The sequence below is a fragment of the Propithecus coquereli genome, unplaced genomic scaffold (assembly GCF_000956105.1).
Source record: "Propithecus coquereli isolate 6110/MARCELLA unplaced genomic scaffold, Pcoq_1.0 Scaffold131, whole genome shotgun sequence".
Taxonomy (NCBI): domain Eukaryota; kingdom Metazoa; phylum Chordata; class Mammalia; order Primates; family Indriidae; genus Propithecus; species Propithecus coquereli.
The window spans coordinates 6,507,509-6,525,841 of NW_012137303.1; the positions used below are offsets into that span (position 1 = coordinate 6,507,509).

The following is an 18,333-nucleotide window of genomic DNA, read 5'->3' on the forward strand; positions in this document are numbered from 1 at the left end:
TTCTCAATGTATAGAGCCTAGAAACATGTAGATTTCTCATGGTAAACTATTTACTTCCTTTTATATACTCGTATTATATAAAGAACCCTATTTCCCTATGCTTCTGAAGAGGCAAGATTCATCAGTTGGTAAAATTACCTTCTCTCTTTCAAAACATAGTACAGCATTTTATACAGCTTTTATTTCCATGGTCTATTACATATAATCATTTAGTGTAAGCTGCCCAAAATCCTTTTTGGAAGCTGACAATGTATAGACATATAAATTAACATCATTAATCCTATAGAAAACATGGATTTCTCAATTTATTTAAATACAGCACAAATGAAAAGACAAAGGAATTAAACATACATTAAATTTAACTGCCATATAAATTAATAGAATGCAATTATTGGCCACTTTTTGATCCTGGATCAAAATCAATATATACTAATCATCTCTAAAGTCAAATGGGGCTTGATATAAACCATATAACTGAACAATGTGAAGCTTATACAACAGAAAATCAAACATTGCTCATATCCTACTTCTACAAAGGCAGGAAGCAATGTTTTCCAGTTGTATTTCATAGTTAATCTTACATACAATAGAAAGTATCTCTGCAAGTCTTAAAATATAGCAGAATTTATCTTTTTAAATTCCAACATTAATATTGAAATCACTAGGCATCAAGAAATTTTCTTCCTGTTCTGAATATTTCATCTTTATTTTACCTTTCCATAACCAGTTTATGTCACTTATCTTGCAGGGGCTCTTCAGATTTATGAAAGAGAAAAAAAGGAGCAACACACAAATGAGATCTAGAAAAGCACACGAAAGCTATAAAAACAGCTCATCCATCATCTCCACATTTTGATTCCAGGGACAGCAGTGAAAGGTGTTGTTTCCACACCACTCACCCAGCACACTTAAAAAGGTTTGCTCCATCACTTACACAACTGAAACTGATTGATTAGCTGCTAGAGAAAAATCAATACAAATATCCTAGAAAACACTAGCTTGTAAATTCATTCTGGCCCCAACAAAGTCCTGGTCACCGCTTGACATGTTTTTCTAGACATCTAAAATGCAACCTTGTCATGCCCAGCAACCCCAGCCTCCAAACACTGTTAATTCTAGGAATTTTTAAAATCTGAATGTCGGCAGAGGTGAGCAGTGAAGAGGAAGGTTCCTCAACAATCTGTGAGAACAATGAGATGACACCCAGAGGTTGCCTGGTAAATCTTAAACTCATATGCAGAACTCTCCACAAAAACCAAAAACATTTTACACTGAGAAGGTAAAAATAGTCAATGAAAATGTCAAGAGGACTAGGTTAAGTGACAGAGAGAGGGAAAAAAAAAAAACTAGGAAACCAATTAAATAAATATATTTTATGTACAAGAGAAACTAAAGTTTCTATTGTAAAAAATATAAATAATTTTTACTTTAGTGCTATCCATTCAGAAGTTAATGATCCCTCTTTCTCATTTTTTTGGCAGTTGAATGTACATTCAGCACATTTTTAGTATTTTGGGAAGCCATTTTATATTCAGAATGATTTCATGATTATTTCAGAACCTCTTCTGAATGTTTCCTTGCCTTTGAGTTAGCCCTTAGTCTCTTCATTCATTAGACTAACAAGAAATAAATGTTTATAAAATGTCTCATAAATATGCTATTCAGAATAAAATTGTGATCTTATTGTATATACTATCAATAAGATCTATCATATGACAGGCAAGCTGGGTTCTAATCCCACTCTACAACTGGCCTAAAGTTTTGAAAATCAATGTGTATTTCTGACACACAGGAGCCATTAAAAAATTAAGAGAAGGAAAGAAAGGAAATGCCATTTTACGGATGGGAAATTTAACTTCCATTGACAGAGAGGCTTTGAGCATAGTACTAAAATTTACCGGCAGCATATTTAGATTTTTTATCTTAGGGTAACTTTTCACACAACTGTGTTTGTTATTCATTGTAGAACAATCTAATCGTGGAAGAATGTAGAATGTAAGGGTTTCTGGCCCTAAAAATATTCCTAACACCTGAATTATTAAAGAACTAAATATATAAAAGTCACAGAAATAAGAAAATGGATTATTTCTTCTATTATATTTACCTTTATAATTATTCTTCAAAATTTTAAAGCTCAAACTTGGGATTTCTGTAAGACCATTAAAATCTCAATGTCTTTTTGCAGAAAAAAGATAATGCTATTAACTCAATGTCTTTAAAATGTGGCCTTATAGATTGATATTTCCTTTGGTGAAAAGGAATTATAAGGCTATTCTCAGCATGCATTTGTATTTCTCAATTTTAGAAAATGAAAGATAACCATCACACTAAATAATTTCTATCCACACAGAAATTTTTCACAGAACATTTCAGAATCAGAAGAAAAATTGTCATTTGATTCTAGTCACTGTCTGTTATGGATGTTCCAATATTCTCACTCAAAATTAGACTTCTTTTCCTGGATTCACTTTAAATTCCTTTAAGTAATACGTTGTCTTTATAATATTGACACAGCTGATTCCTTCACATACGTTTACCTCAAATTCTTACAACAAACAAGGCTAAATGTTACGGTGATGAGAAAACCATAGCTTAGAGAGGTCAGACACCTCGTTCAGATCATGTGGCCGGTAAACAACAGAGCGGTGTTTCAAATCCAAACTCTGCCTATAGCAAAGAACACCAAATAATTGAGGACTTAAAATATTCCTGAACATTGGTTCCAAAAACCAGAATTCAGTTTCAACTCTAATACACAGATAACAAGACAACTGAAAAATCTTATGGCTGGGAATAAAAAGATACATATCTTACCGCTGATGATAAGAATAATCTTCTAATACTTTCTCTACAAATCGCAACTAAATCACTACTAACCTCTAATATGTTCTTTGAACCACTCGACAGAACTGGCCCAACCCACTAGGATATGACAGTGTTACCTAACTGAAGTCCTACAGAAGCAACACACTGTACCTCCGTTGCTCAGAGGGCATTTCTAAAGATAAATCAGAGAGCTAAGGTGAATATTTTCAGAAAAATTCTATGATCAGTTTGTAAAAATTATGTTTCTGTCTTTTTTCCTCAGGCCACATATAGCACATAAATGTGTCCATACAAAGTCATGAATAATCAGACCAAAATGTTAGCGTAAGTTACAAGTGAGGATAGATATGCGGGAGTGAAGAGAATACTTTCACTTCCTACATGGTGATTTTACAGTTCTGTATCTTTCAAATTAATTTTCACGTAAAATGAAATAGAGGATTTTAAAAAATTATACATAGTTGCACTTAGAATAATGTTGAAAAAGTACTAATTTCCATGCCTTCTAATTTGTGATGTTTGGCAGATAGATCATGTATGTTTAATATCCTCATTATCTGATACATGGAAAAACACCAATTAAGAATGCAAGCAAAGATATCATTCTCAAACAGATTAGGTTTCTGTGCAAATTTTTGTCCCTTTTAAAAAATTCTTATAAGTTAATAGTCATGTTGCAGAAAAGATAACCACCCAGGTTTTTCCTCACATTAGACAATAACTTGGCTCTAAAAATAGAACACTGGCAAGAGTCAATGAGTTTCCTTCATTTCTCTTTCAATGCTAGCTGAATATGAACAGAGGAGGGGACTGAGCTGAGAATATAAAGTAGAGAAAAAATTGTTGGGAGGTGTCAATAAATCAACCAAGGGTATATTTCTCTCTGTTAAAAGGAACATTCCAAATTCATGTTGCTAAAAGCTTTATATAGATTAAATAAAGAAATGAGTTTAGAACTCATACTTTCTGACATTCCGGGTTTGAAGTACTAAAAGTAGCACTCCAGGTTATTTGCTAAAAGGAAAAGTACACTGCCAGTAACTATTAACCCACAAGATTAAGAAACAATGGATTATCTCATGTTGGGAGTTAAAGCATACCACTGTTACCTACACATATTATAAACAAACGCAAAAGAAGTAGTTTATGGTTTCAGCAGTTATATGTCAACACAACTGTGACTCAGGTTAAAGATAAGTCTTACTATATGCTGACAGACACCTAGATAATCACATTTTTCAGCAAGCGATGACTCAGAAGTACTAGCCACTCCACACAAAGCATTATTTTCCTTAGGACTCTCCCCTAGAACCACTCTTTACTGGTCCAGCATTCCTGTAAATAAGGAGGGCAGCCTCCTTTATTGGCTGATAGGAAAACCTACCTTCTTCTCCATCAAAGACTCCTGGAAACCCTAATTAGCTCTATTTTCTAAATGGTCCCAAAATGCCAAAGAAAGATAAGAGAAATCTGAAAACTTCACTCAGTTCACAAAAATCTTAACAGGTATCAGAGGCTCATGGATTGCATTTCATTTGTTAATGTTTTGTCTTTTCCAGGAAGTCTAGAGATAGACAATAAAGTTTGAAATATGTCACTCATTTTCGAGAGATAAGAAAATGGAAGAACAGTAAAAGAAGAGTAATTAATACAAACATACCTGAGTGACTAAATCTGCTACTATCTTCTACTAGTTAAGCTGAAATATTTGTAAACTGTTCAGAAAGCTAGGTAGGTATCCAAATTGAAGTGTTACTGCGAAGATTAATGCAACTTATTAAGAAGACTAATTTTGCATATAATTCTAGAAACTCTTACCTTGAAAAGATTGTTTAGCTCTATCTACTAGTTCATCAATTGGATAACTGGCCAAATTTCCTCTGGCATGTTTAGTTTTGCAGTAGGTACAAGCGTTGAGACACCTGTCCAAATGATAGCAAAAAGTAAGCAAAAAGTAAGACTCAAATTTTTAAAGATAGTGTATACTTAACATGGGGGAACCCCCAAACATAAAGTACTATTTTAGTAACATTTGTTTACATTATATAAGAGATTCAAGAAACAAATATTTACCATGTCTCATATTTATTTTATTTCCACCAGGCACAGAAATTTGAAATTCTTGTAAGTTTCAACTATTTAAGAATGGCTGTACAAATCACGTATTATCCAAAAATGCAGATGTCCGTGAGGAACATAGTTTATAAATGCTTACAATGATTAACTAATCAAAAGAAATTCAAGACCCACATTATTTTTTGGTAAACCACTGACATTTCTTTGGTCATCATATAACTAGAAAATTTTAGTATCACTTATACATACTGTATTATTCAGAAATGATGAAGCATACTCATTTAACTTTTAACTAATGATGTAACAATATATAGGCAACATAGCATTCTCATAAGAAAATAGGCCCTTAGCAATTTTTAGATAATATATTTTACTCCTTGAAATCAGAAAAAAATATTAAAGCGTATCCAATAAATGTTCTCTGGGATCACATTCATCCAAGTAAAAAAGCAGAATGACAATATTAGCTTTGAAAAATTTAAAAACACTTATTTCCCAATAGTCTTTAGACATGATAAGGAACTGTCTTTTTAAAACTAACATGCTGGTTCTGCTCTTATAATTTTAAAAATGATTTAAATAAATTTCTTATTACAAAATGAAAGCAGCAGTTACAAAACAGTAAAAAGTCCTATGACAAAAAGATATGGCTCAACAAAATTGAACAAAACAAAAAGAACATCTCTTTTGTCATTCAATTGCTTTAATGAGTAGCAAGGTTTTAAAAGACCATGATTATATAAATGCTTTAAAATTTCACAGTGACAAAAACTTAACTTTTATTAATTGAACTTGACCAATATGTAATTCTATTAATATACACCCTTAAAATACAGATGAATCACTATACTTAGCAAACATGCAATGCTTAACTTTTGATAATTTTTGCATGGAACCCTTAAGTAATACATACATTCTGAAACGTGTTTTACTATTTAACTGACCACATAATCTTAAACTGCTAACACTTCTTTCCTCTTAAGCAATTTCCATTTTTTAATAAACACAAATTATGGCCTCTCTCTTATGAATAGAGGTTCTAGTTGCCGCCCCACCCCCCCAGTTGTGTGTCTTCTCTTTATAATTTCTATCCTTTCCATAACAAGAAGGAGAAAACCATTCTATTGTCCTCTCCTTGGGAGGGTAACTCACTTCTGTTTAGCCCTGAGTACCAGACACTGTTATTGACATTTTACTTATATTATCCATTTAACCCTTCCAGACTTGGATGTTCCTATCTCCATCTTATAGACAAGAATCTACCACAAAAAATCAGATAAGTAGCTTGCTCAAGGCCACATAACAGCTGAGATTCAAATCCAGACTTGTCAGATTTCAAATTCCAAACTGTTACCATACCAAGCTCTGCTTCCCAGCCCGAAAATATGTGTGTGTCAAACATTCTAACTACATAAAAATGCAAATAAGATAGTCAAATCATTTGACATGACATACAAAAAATATAGCATATTTAAGCTACTGGGGAGGCTGAGGCAGGAGGATCGCTTCAGGACAGAAGTTCAAGACCAGCCTAGGCAACAGAGAGACACCATCTCTACAAAAAAATTTAACAGTAAAAAAATTAGGAAGGCCTGGTAGCACACACCTGTAGTCCTGGCTACTCAGAAGGCTGAGGCGGGAGGATTGCTTGAGCCCAGGTGTTCGAGGCTACAGTGAGCTATGATCACATCACTGCACTCCAGTTTGAGAGACAGAGAAAGATCCCATCACTAATTTTAAAAAATGAAGTAATATAGCATATATATGCAAAGATATGGCCAGCACTTATACTCTGTGTATGAAGCTATTTATTTAAAATATATGTTTTTCTCCCTCATTCTTTGGAAATCTGAGGCCAGACTTCTTGTCCATCACTGGGCCAAACCTGTCACTTTTATCCTCGTTGTTTCCAAGTTCGGTTTTTCATCCTCCTGCTGGTTCTGTGGCAAAATGTGTCACCTCATCTGACTTGCTTTGTTTTAAATTCTATGGCACAGATTCTCAAAACTGTTTGCTGGGTTCTCTGGAAGCCCAGTGTTCTCTCTGCTTGTTTCCTCAAGTGTCTCACGGTCCACTCAATGCAGCAGGCCCTGTAATTCACCTGTGACTCCCGCTATGACTTGCATTCATGTTAAATCAGCACCCTTCCAAGCAATCTGCCATGTCTACCTCCTAATACCACTTGAGGTCTCATGATCTCTTTCTCTTGTTCATCCTATTACCCATGGACAGCTCTGTAATTTAAATGGACAACCTTAATGGCAGTTACTGATTGAGCATCTATAATCTGCAGATCCAAAATCTGAAAAGTTCTATTATGAAAATTCTGAAATTTTTTGAGCATCAACCTGACACCACAGATGAAAAATTCTACACCTGACTTCATGTGATGAGTTAAGGTCTAAATGCAGTTAAAACTTTGCTTCGTGCACAAAATTATTTTAAAATATTGTATGAATTCTATATGTACAAGATGTATATGAAACATAACTAAGTTTTGTGTTTAGACTTGGGTTTCATTCCCAAGATGTCTATTGTATGTATGTAAATATCCCCAAATCTGAAATCCAAAACACTCTGGTCCCAAGCCTTTTGGATAAAGGATACTCAACCTGTACTAGTATTTCTGACTTGGGTATTTCTTAAAAGTTACTGTCTTAAGGGACACTGCAGGGGAAGGAAAACAGGAAGGAGGAGGGAAGGGAAACATATTTTGAACATTTATAACATAAATAGAGTGATGTAAAACACTTAAAATAGTGTCTGTATCCAGTAAGTGATCGGTAAGTGTTGGACACTAGTTGTTTAATGTGACTGTTTTTAAACAATTCTGTAAGGAAATAATTATGCCTTATCATGTTCCAGGTGTAACCAACTTTATGGAAAAGATGTGTTGCTGATAGGTTGGCTTAAAAGCCAACTGTGGAAACCAAATCATATTTTCCTACTGTCTTACTTAATAAAGGTAGAAATGTATCCCTCATGGAAAATCACTAATGAAAATGAACTAAAAAGTTTAAATTAAACAAGGTGATATTCCGAAACATTTACTCAAAATAAGCCAGTAAGTATAAATATTACATTAAGAATTCAACATATTCTTCACTAAACTGTTCCCCTGGGGTTAATTAAGGGTGAGGATACATTTTTGAAGTTCCAAATTCTTTATTGTATAAGATGGGTTCATTCTTACCCAAGTTACCAAAATAATACTTGATATCATGTTGAAAAAGCAAAAATTTCTAAAGAGCACATTTCTTTAAGCATGCTATAACAGTACCAACTCAAGCATTAAATCTGCCATGTCTTACTTTTAAAAAGGAGAGAGATTTGTTATAATACACAGGAAAAAAACACGCAGTGCAAAATAAGAAAAGAAAGAATGAGCTTTTTGATGCTTTTTGGTTTAAAAACAATTTTTTCAATCGTCAGAAATTATGTTAACCAGTCATTTCCACATGATAAGCTTCCCACAAAATAAAGAAATTCATAATAGAAACCCTTACTAGACAGTTTCAGTTATCTGTAAACAATTAAATAATTGTCTAAGAGTAGGAACACTGAGCCAGTTTCTTCAACCGTCAGAAAACAAAAGATCTTTGAAGGTTGACTGTTGAAAGCCAAAACCAAAATGTGATGGCTGTTGAACTACAGGGAAGATGCAAAATCCTGAACAGGCCTAGAGACTGATGTGATGAAAGGATAAGGCCAGCACACTACACCTACTAATCTTTGCATATGTTCTTATATGGCCACAGGCCAAGAAATAACTAAAAATCCCAAAAGCATAGAGAGATTATTTAATTTAGCAGTATAACTCTGAAGTCCTAAAAAGCATCTGTGGCAGAATGTTACATAAACTGAACAAATGAAATAACAACGAATTTTCACAAATTAAAATATTTCAAAGGTTTGAACATATAAGAACGTGTCAGTTTAATACTCGTACTACATAAAGCAAATGAAAACTAAAATTTTAACATCAATCTTTTTTTTTAATAGAAGGAGTACCTTTATATATCATAACTTCTGGAATAATTTAAAAATCAGAGTTATACTCTTTTTTTTTGAGACAGAGTCTTGCTTTGTTGCCCTGGCTAGAGTGAGTGCCATGGCATCTAGCTCACAGCAACCTCACACTCCTGGGCTCAAGTGATCCTTCTGCCTCAGCCTCCTGAGTAGCTGGGACTACAGGCATGCGCCACCATGCCCAGCTAATTTTTTCTATATATTTTTAGTTGTCCAGATCATTTATTTCTATTTTTTTGGTAGAGACGGGGTCTCGCTCTTGCTCAGGCTGGTCTCGAACTCCTGACCTTGAGCGATCCACCCGCCTAGGCCTCACAGAGTGCTAGGATTACAGGCGTGAGCCACCGCGCTCGGCCAGAGTTACATTCTTAAAAAGTCAACCATATTTATATCTTTTTATTTGAGAGTGAAAAAAAGCCTATCTCACTCAGTCTTCTGTTTCTTTTTGCTTCAGGTCAAAAATAAATTGTGCAAAAACTATTTGGACTAAAGCATTAGTGCTTAAAACCAGTATATTCCATTCCACTCACATATTTTAATCCTTATTTTTAATAAATTGATAGAGTATAATTGTTCTCAAAGCTTCAAATGTTACAAAGTAATAAGCCTTTAATAATAGCTAAACCTTGGAAAAACCTACTGTGGTCTAGCCACATTCTTCCATATGGAAGCACCACCAAGCAAAGAAAAAATAAAAACCCAAGAAACAGAAAGTTCACACAATGTAGGCTGTGCCAGGCTTGATTGGTAAATATGGCCCATTGTGAACTCTCATCTGGGTTTTAAACGTTTTTCCAAGAAAATTACAAACTTTTTGATCTTTCAAACAAATACAGGAGACACTTTTACCAGTAGAATCTGATTAGATCTTCAAATGATAATGTAATACTTGTCTGCTAAGATCAAAATCCATAACAAGAAAAGGAAAAATGACATACTTGAAAAACTAGTAGAATATACTTACAAAACTCTAATTTCTTTAACTTCCTGTGGCCAGAACTCCCCTTACCTAAAATGAATCCCTCCACTTGGGTTACTGACTCAACCTTTTCTCCCAATTCTAGAGTCTTATCTTAATAATTACCATCTCTGTCTTTAATTGTGCCCTTTCTGGAGTTCTTTTCCTTCTTATTAAAATATTTGTACTAAATTAAAAAACAATAGCAGCTATATTTTCTCCTATTCTATCCCCATTAACTAAATTCCTTGCTTCAAAAAGTTATTCCAGCATATTTTAACTGCCTACCTTTCTTTATCATTCCCTCTACTTGAAAGAATTATCCTTATCACTATTACTCACCAATCCCTGTTAAAATAGTCACAGTCTTTAAAATTGCTTTGGGTAGAGGAATGGCTAACAATAGTAAAAGATGGTTGTTGAATGCTTACCTAAAATGCATAACACTAGGTTTCGCATTTCACATTATTTCTTACCCTCAACAATCAATCTTGATTTAAGTAGTATTACCTCTAACTTTCACAGAGGAAACTGAGGTTCAAAAAGAATAATAAACTTGCTCAAAGTTACACAGATAGCCAAGTCAAAGATCCATCCACTATCATCTGAAATTCTTTTATCACTAATTGTACTCTGTGCTGCTCTTAAGACACAATGACTTACTCTGTGTAGGAATACATGATTGACTGTGCTTACCTTAATACTCTTACTAAATTGCAGTTTACTTAAGGAACAGGTATATATCTCACTCATTTTACTATCTGCTATAGTATTTAACACAGTGCCTTGTGCACTATTAAAATATTAATACCAATAAACACTGAAAGCTAAACTGGACCAAATCAGTGGTCAAGTCAATACCTGGCTACACAGCTAGGAGGAGTGCTAAGCAGGAAGGTATCCAGTGAGACACAACAAAGCAGGGAAAGGGAAGTCAGGAATAGAGAAGGCACGGGGCAATAATAGGGACCTTGCCAGGCAAAAGAATCAACATTCTTAGAGGTCAGGAAGGTGGGAACAGGAATCTAAAGCTTGGAGACTAGAACTATAGGACCAAGGACCCTACACAGGATATATACAATACAATCTGTACACCATGCCAAAAAGACTACTCAATAAGAGAAATCAAAGGGCCTGAATATCTATCAAAGACCATCCATTAGCCTGGGGAACATGGTGAGACACCAACTCTACAAATAATAATAATAATAATTTTAAAAAATCAGCCAGTTGTGGTGTCATACACCTTTAGTCCCAGCTACTCAGGAGGCTAGGGCAGGAGGATCACTTGAGCCCAGGAGTTCGAGGTTGCAGTGAGCTATGATAACGTCACTGCACTCCAGCCTGGACAACAGAGTGAGACCTTGTCTCTTAAAAAAAAAATCATCCATTTACAGTATTAACTATTTTTCCAATTTCCATCAGTAGTTTCCAGACCTCAGATGTTACAGAGCAACACATTTAAAATGCACACACATAAAACTGGACACCAAATAGGGTCCCAACTTTTGATTTTGCCAAGTGAAGACATTTTTTTTTTTTTTGAGACAGAATCTCACTTTGTTGCCCTGGCTAGAGTGAGTGCCGTGGCGTCAGCCTAGCTCACAGCAACCTCAGACTCCTGGGCTCAAGCAATCCTACTGCCTCAGCCTCCCGAGTAGCTGGGACTACAGGCATGCGCCACCATGCCCGGCTAATTTTTTCTATATATTTTTAGTTGTTCAATTAATTTCTGTCTATTTTTGGTAGAGACGGGGTCTCGCTCTTGCTCAGGCTGGTTTCGAACTCCTGAGCTCAAACAATCCGCCCGCCTCGGAAAAAAATAACAAGAAAAGGGCTTTCTTTAACTGAATATTAGCCTCAATCAGCTAATAAGTTAATTGATGTACAATATGTAGAATAAACAGAATTAATAAGTACCAGTGATAACTGCAGTTGGATTTTCAACATGTTCTGTTTGTAGCTAGTGGTTTACTCCCTAGGAGACAAAGTCCCACACCCATAATAGCAGCAACTGTTTTCTGAATGTGTTTACTAAAATAGCATGGTGAAAGATGAGGAAATTTTGTCAACCATAAAGCACATACTTTTCAAAAATTTTCTTCTGTTCATCTATATTTTTATTTTTATGAAACAATGACAGCAGTCAAAAAGTTAAGGCTAAAACATTATCTACACCTTTCAAACATGCAGTGGAGATAGCTGTAGTAGCCACGTAATATTTGCTGGTGTAGCAAAGACATCTGGATGGCCATTTCAGGTGGAGACGCCATAGAAAGTGACTCTGCGCTACAGACTTGAATTAACTTGTCAATGTCAAAGCTGAAAAAGAAATCGGGACTATGGATGCAACTATGTATCTCCTACCATGGTAGGAGATTTTATTTGTATAGTGTATTAATCATATATATAGACATATAATTTATCCTTTAAAAATAAAATTCTCATGTAATTCATATTTCTAATATACTGTGAAATTAAAAAAGAAGTAATGGAAAATCTTTTAAAAATTATATAACCAAGTTATTGCATACACATATATAAATCATATACATATAAGTACACACACAATTTCTTCCTATTTATATCCCTAACTCTTCTATCTTGAAGTTTATCTGCTTTTTGGTTTCTGGTAAGATATCTGGCCCCTTTATCAGACTTACTGAAACAGACTTTTCAAGAATATAAACAAAGCATACATATATGTAAAAAGTAGTACTATTATCATACACTGAGCTGAAGCCAAACTTGTGATGACAGTATTATTGTAGTGTTATCATTCCTGTGAATTGACAGTTAACATTCATCTGCTATTAAACTAAACGTAACTAAAGCTATACCTTGCAATATTCTAAAGGTCAACATATGGGATGTGATCTCTAACAAAGATCAACCATGGGGTTAATCTGCAGATTTGACTAAGCCTCATGCTAAATACATCCACCAAAAAATCTGAATAATGGACCGCAAAGTATAGTTTAAAAGTAAAAGAGATTCGGTGACAAAAGCTATTGTTTTTGCTTCCTCAGTGGCTCTGAAGGCTGACGTCTGCTAAGGTGAAATCTCACAGGAAACACTGGTTGAAGCTAATTCTATAACATATAACAGGTACCATATTTTGGCGCCTGGGATAAAAGGTATTGTTCTAATACTGGTCAAAACATCCTGGGAAAAGAAAAAAAAAAAATCTTACATTTCAAGGGTGTTGAAATTAGAAAGCTAAATTCAGATAAACGTCCAACCTGTGTGGGAAAATAACTTAAATTGTGTGGGCCAAATAATGGTGTGAGTAATTACATTAACGAAGAGAAATGAGGTGTTTTAAATTGAAATGAAAAAGTAACGCCTAAGCATTTATGCAATTATCCACCACTTTAACTTCAACAAATTCTCCAAATTCGAGGACTATAATTCTAATTAACATCATAATAATTTCACTAAAATTCAACTGCCCATCTCTACCTTTTGGAGATTACTAGCTAAAGCATGACCAAGACAAAATATCATTTACTGGAGAGGAAATGAGGGGACTAGCAGGCCCTTAACACGCAATCCACTGGCTATCAAGCTGAGCACCGAAACGTCCATGAGAAGAAAGCTTTTCCCACAGAGACCTGAGATGCAGTTTAGTGTGTCTGCTCCTACACACCTTATTTCCTTGACTAATAGTAGGAATCCCCACCGATTCAATAAGGGATCTTTTCTTTCTTTATCGGGACAGGGGAAGGGAGTAATAAAACTACCCCTATTAAATACAGAATTCAATCCTTTATAAAGAACCATGCTGTTTTCAGCAATATTAAGACGGAAAATGCATCTCAGATGGAGGAAATATGTTAATTTAAGAACTTAAATAGGAATGGTAATGAATAATATTTTAGAGATGAGCAAGCAACATGCCAGCCGAGATCTTCCTTCCCAAGAGGCAGTCATGTCCGTGGACTATAACCCTGGAGAGGCCATCCTATGACAGAGGCAAAAGGGAACCATAAGAAAGCCCTGGCTTCCTGACCTCTATTTTTTCTCAACTGTAACACCCTTGAATTTGTCACAGAATAACTGCAGTTTAAACTGAGTTTCTATATATGACTACTTAGTGGTTGTGCTTTTTTTTAAAGGAAATATTTTTATAATATTCAAACATATTTTTGGTAATATGACTGAAACTCAGCAAATCAACCAGCCTTTGTAACACCATCATTAGTCTGATTTACTTCAAGGCTTTTCTTTTCCCAGTGCTAATTCTTGAGGGCATCTCCAAGCTAATGACACAGTTGCTCTACCAATTCACTATCAAAAAGCCTAGGTGCGGCCTATCCATAGGCCATACACTCTCCCTTTCTCTTTCTGTCTACATAAGAGGGAGTAAAAAAGAGGCCAGAAAGAGTACAAATGCCTGGGCATCTTTTCAACAATCAGGAAAAGGAAAGGGAGAACAAAGTCATTATTAATTCAAAGTGCAAAAAGCAAGCTCCCTCATACACATCTCATTTTGATGATGTACCGCCTCCTTAAGAGGGATGCTTGGTGCAGGTAGTAGAAGGTACCATTTTTCAGGTAAGAAAACTGATGTTGAAAAGGGGTTATAAGACACAGATTAATTAAGTACTAGGTTTAGTGTTTGCACCCACCCCTTTTTACTTATAAGAAATGACTCAAGAGGTTCTTTTAATTTGGGAGATGAGGGCAAACTTGTTTATTGCCTAATATGCATTATTTTAATGAATAATTACATTAATAATCTTAACATTTCTATGGAGGTAAATTTGACGTACAATAAACTACACATATTTAAAGTGTGCAGGCCAGGCAAGGTGGCTCATGCCTGTAATCCTAGCACTCTGGGAGGCCAAGGTGGGGTGGGGAGGATTGCTTGAGCTCAGGAGTTTGAGACCAGCCTGAACAAGGGCAAGACCCCGTCTCTACTATTAATATGAATAGAAAATATGAGCCAGGTGACTAAACAAAGAAAAAAGACAATCAGCCAGTGTGGTGGCATGAGCCTGGAGTCCCAGCTACTCGGGAGGCTGAGACAGGAGCATTGCTTGAGCCCAGGAGTTGGAGGTTGCTGTGAGCTAGGCTGATGCCACGGCACTCTAGCCCAGGCAACAGAGTGAGATTCTGTCTAAAAAAAAAAAAAAAAAAATAGTTCATTCCTTTTTCTTGCTGAGTATGATTCCATGGACTCCATGCTTTGCCAGCTGTTCCCTATGAGGCCATGACCATAGAGGGGGACAGGGAGAGAGAGAGAGGCTGAACAAGAGAGAAGAGACTTGCTTTTTCTAATTTGCTTCCTGTCCTCACTCACAACACAAGTTTCTAACTCTGATGGGGAGAGCGTAACATCAGAATTCATAAACAATGAACTAATGCCTTAAATTTCATGATTACTCCAAGTATTTATTATGGCTGGTTCAACTAAAAGAACCTTAAATGGGAGAAAAATTAAGAGTGATAAAATGTGTTGCCTATTTTTTCTAGTCTAGATAAAGATAAGCTTAGGCTGAAAGCACAGAAGGGAGAAAACACACCATTGATATGAAAGGCCCTCTTTGCCTCTCTAACACCCAAATGTGAAAAGTCTGGTAATGTGGACACCAGTAGGGTTAAAACAAAAACCAACCAAACAAACAGAAAGCCAAATTGCAGAAATCAACCTTAGGTTTGTGAAAGCAGAGGCTGGGAAGTTAGAGATTCCACAAGAGATGAGAGTGGAGCCCAGAGGACATCTAACCCCCACCCCCACAGCTGTCCTTTCCCAGGCACAGCTAAGCGTGCCCTTGCCCAACACAGACAAAGCAGTTCATTGTGAAAACACAGCTGAGGTGTAGCCTAAAGGCAAGGGACAAGCAGAGGCCAAGATAGGGTAGTGGCCTTTCAATTAAGGTCTTGGGGTATGGGTGGAAGTTTCTTGCTGTAACAGAGAAATTCCCAGGCTCAGAAAGGATGCCCAGGCAAGGTGTCTGGCTATGGTCAGTGCAAACAGAACTGACCATTAGCAAACAGACTAGTTAATTTTTAAGGGAACTGATTTGCCAAAGAAACCACAAAAACCTGCTGAATGTCTATGTCAATGGTTCTTAAACAAGAGAGTACATCAGATTTTCTGGGAATTCTTATCAAAGCACAGATTGCTGGACCCCATATTCTGATTCAGGAGGTCTGAAAAATTTGGGAGGTCCCAAAAATTTGCCATCCAGGTGACGTAAATGCTGCTGGTTCTGGGACCACACTAAAAACCACTGTTCCAAGGCAATCTGACCTCTCTGCCATCCAACCTCACATTAATGATAACAGGGCTGCTAGAAGTTGCTGTCCCCAAATGAATGGTCCTTCCCAAAGGCCAGCTCAGATGTGGCATGGAAGACAAGGAAAAAGGAGACATTCTCGGAGGGGGAAAAAAAAAAAATCAGTTGTTATCAAATATGCTAAGAAATTAAGAAATTAGCTTCCTGCCAAGTACAGAGAGTACTTAGCATTCCTAGATTATGAAAGAATGACCAATGCATGTTGTTTTCTATTATCCTTTTAAAATGGAAATTTTTATTGCAATCATGTTGCTCTTGCTCCAGCATTATGAATAGACATACATGATTTATTCTTTAGCTATAGGTTGCAAGATCATGAAAAGCTACATCAGACCTGAAAGATACGACTAGGTATCACCCAGAGATCTTGTTCCTGGAACTGGATGAGACTTTGAGTGCTCCTGTTCAGGGAGGTAGTAAGAGTGTTTGTTTAAGAGCAAGTTTTAGTTAGGAATTTGTATGGGAGGAAGGATGTGTATGGATGTTTGGGAGCAAGAGGGGTGAACTATAGTGCATATTGCTAGATTCCTCCTCAGGGCTTACTCTACTCTCTTTCCTAAAAAAACACTGATTTTGTTGAGGAATCTATTCTTTTCTCTTGCAGTCCATAAAGTGCAAGGGAAACTAATCCTAGCACCAGTTCTAGAGCAGAGCATTATTAATCAAAGGGAAATCCCTTTTCCTTTTCCAATAAATGCTTAGTTCAGAAACTCAGACCTAATCTGCATATAGCATTCTCATCAAAATAGGAATTAGTTTAGAAATGCGCATGAGATAAAATTCCTATCAATGAAATGTGCTGAGGATTCTGGGGAAAACATTGCTTTGCTCATAAAATGGAGTCCTTTCCTTTTAGATATCATGACAAGTTTGCACTCAGGACCATTTGATTCTCAGACTAAAAGCCAGAGGCGGCATAGCCAAGGAAATCACAGGAAAATGTGGCCAAGCTGCTGGATTAAGGTGTACCTCTTAACTTCAAGTTATACAAGTCATTACATCTCATTATCGTTAGGTTATCTATAACCTGCAGTTGAAATATATAAGTCTAGAACTCATGAAGAGCTTCAAAGAACCAACTAAATGGTGTTGACCACAACAATTTTATATCCTCCTTAACCTGAACAATTATCTTTGCATTTGCAATCTTTCTAGGTGCCAACTTTAAGAAATACCTTGTATTGAGTCATACGAAATTTATAAAAGGAATAGATAGTTGCTGACCTAAAACTAGAAAAGTACGATAAGGCAGACAAAATATAGAGACTCTATAAATTAGATTGCACAGGAAATTTGTTAGGTTTCTGAATTCTGTGTTTTGCTGAGACTCGAACATAAGAAAAAAATGAGAGTTAGAAAGAACCTCAAAACGTACATATTTATAGTTCAACCTTCTTATTTTTCAAATAAGAAATGGAGATCAAGTGATTCAGCTAATTAATTTGAAGACATAAAACACAAGTTTTTTGAAATGCTGTTTAACACTTCCACACCAATGTGTCTCAGCCCTTTTTCCTGGTCAAAGACAACAATGAGATATGCCCCAGTCCCACCAACAACAGTAATCCTTAATAGGAAGAGAGGAGAGTGGAGATGGGGGTGAGGGGGAACATTACCAATGCTGCCAGGGAAAACAACTTCTTTCACTGTGGCCTATTCCTTTAGATGTTATACCCAATTTTCTGTTAGTTCATATTGGATTTTAAAATTTGGTCCTAAAACATATGATTCTAAAATTTATTTAAAACTTTCTATGAAACATACCATACAAATTCTATTTTTTTTTTTTTTTTTTTTAGATAGTGTCTCTATCTCTTGCCCAGGTTGGGGTGCAGTGGCATGATCATAGCTCATGGCAGTCTCGAACTCCTGGGCTCAAGAGAGCCTCCTGCCTCAGCCTCCCAAGTAGCTGGGACTGCAGGTGAATGCCACCATGCCTGGCTAATTTTTTTTTTTTCTTTTCTTCTTTTTTTGTCTTTTCTCGTGGAGATGGGGGATCTCCCTGCGTTGCCCAGGCTGCTCTTGAACTCCTGGTCTCAAGTGATCCTCCCGTCTCTGCCTCCTAAAGTGCTGGGATTATGGCATGAGCCGCTGAGTCCAACCCCTAGACAAATTCTAATAGGGAAAATGATACAA

The 18,333-nt window shown here is 36.0% G+C and overlaps 1 protein-coding gene across 1 annotated transcript in view; it reads right to left on the bottom strand.

Annotated features, from left to right (window-relative positions):
- The window catches only part of CDKAL1 (CDK5 regulatory subunit associated protein 1-like 1), a 712,360-nt gene that overhangs the window by 401,384 nt on the left and 292,643 nt on the right, over window positions 1-18,333 (bottom strand). The window contains exon 8 of the mRNA XM_012638567.1: window positions 4,645-4,748. Within this exon, the coding sequence (XP_012494021.1) occupies window positions 4,645-4,748 (104 nt within the window). The remainder of the gene's footprint in view (window positions 1-4,644; window positions 4,749-18,333) is intronic.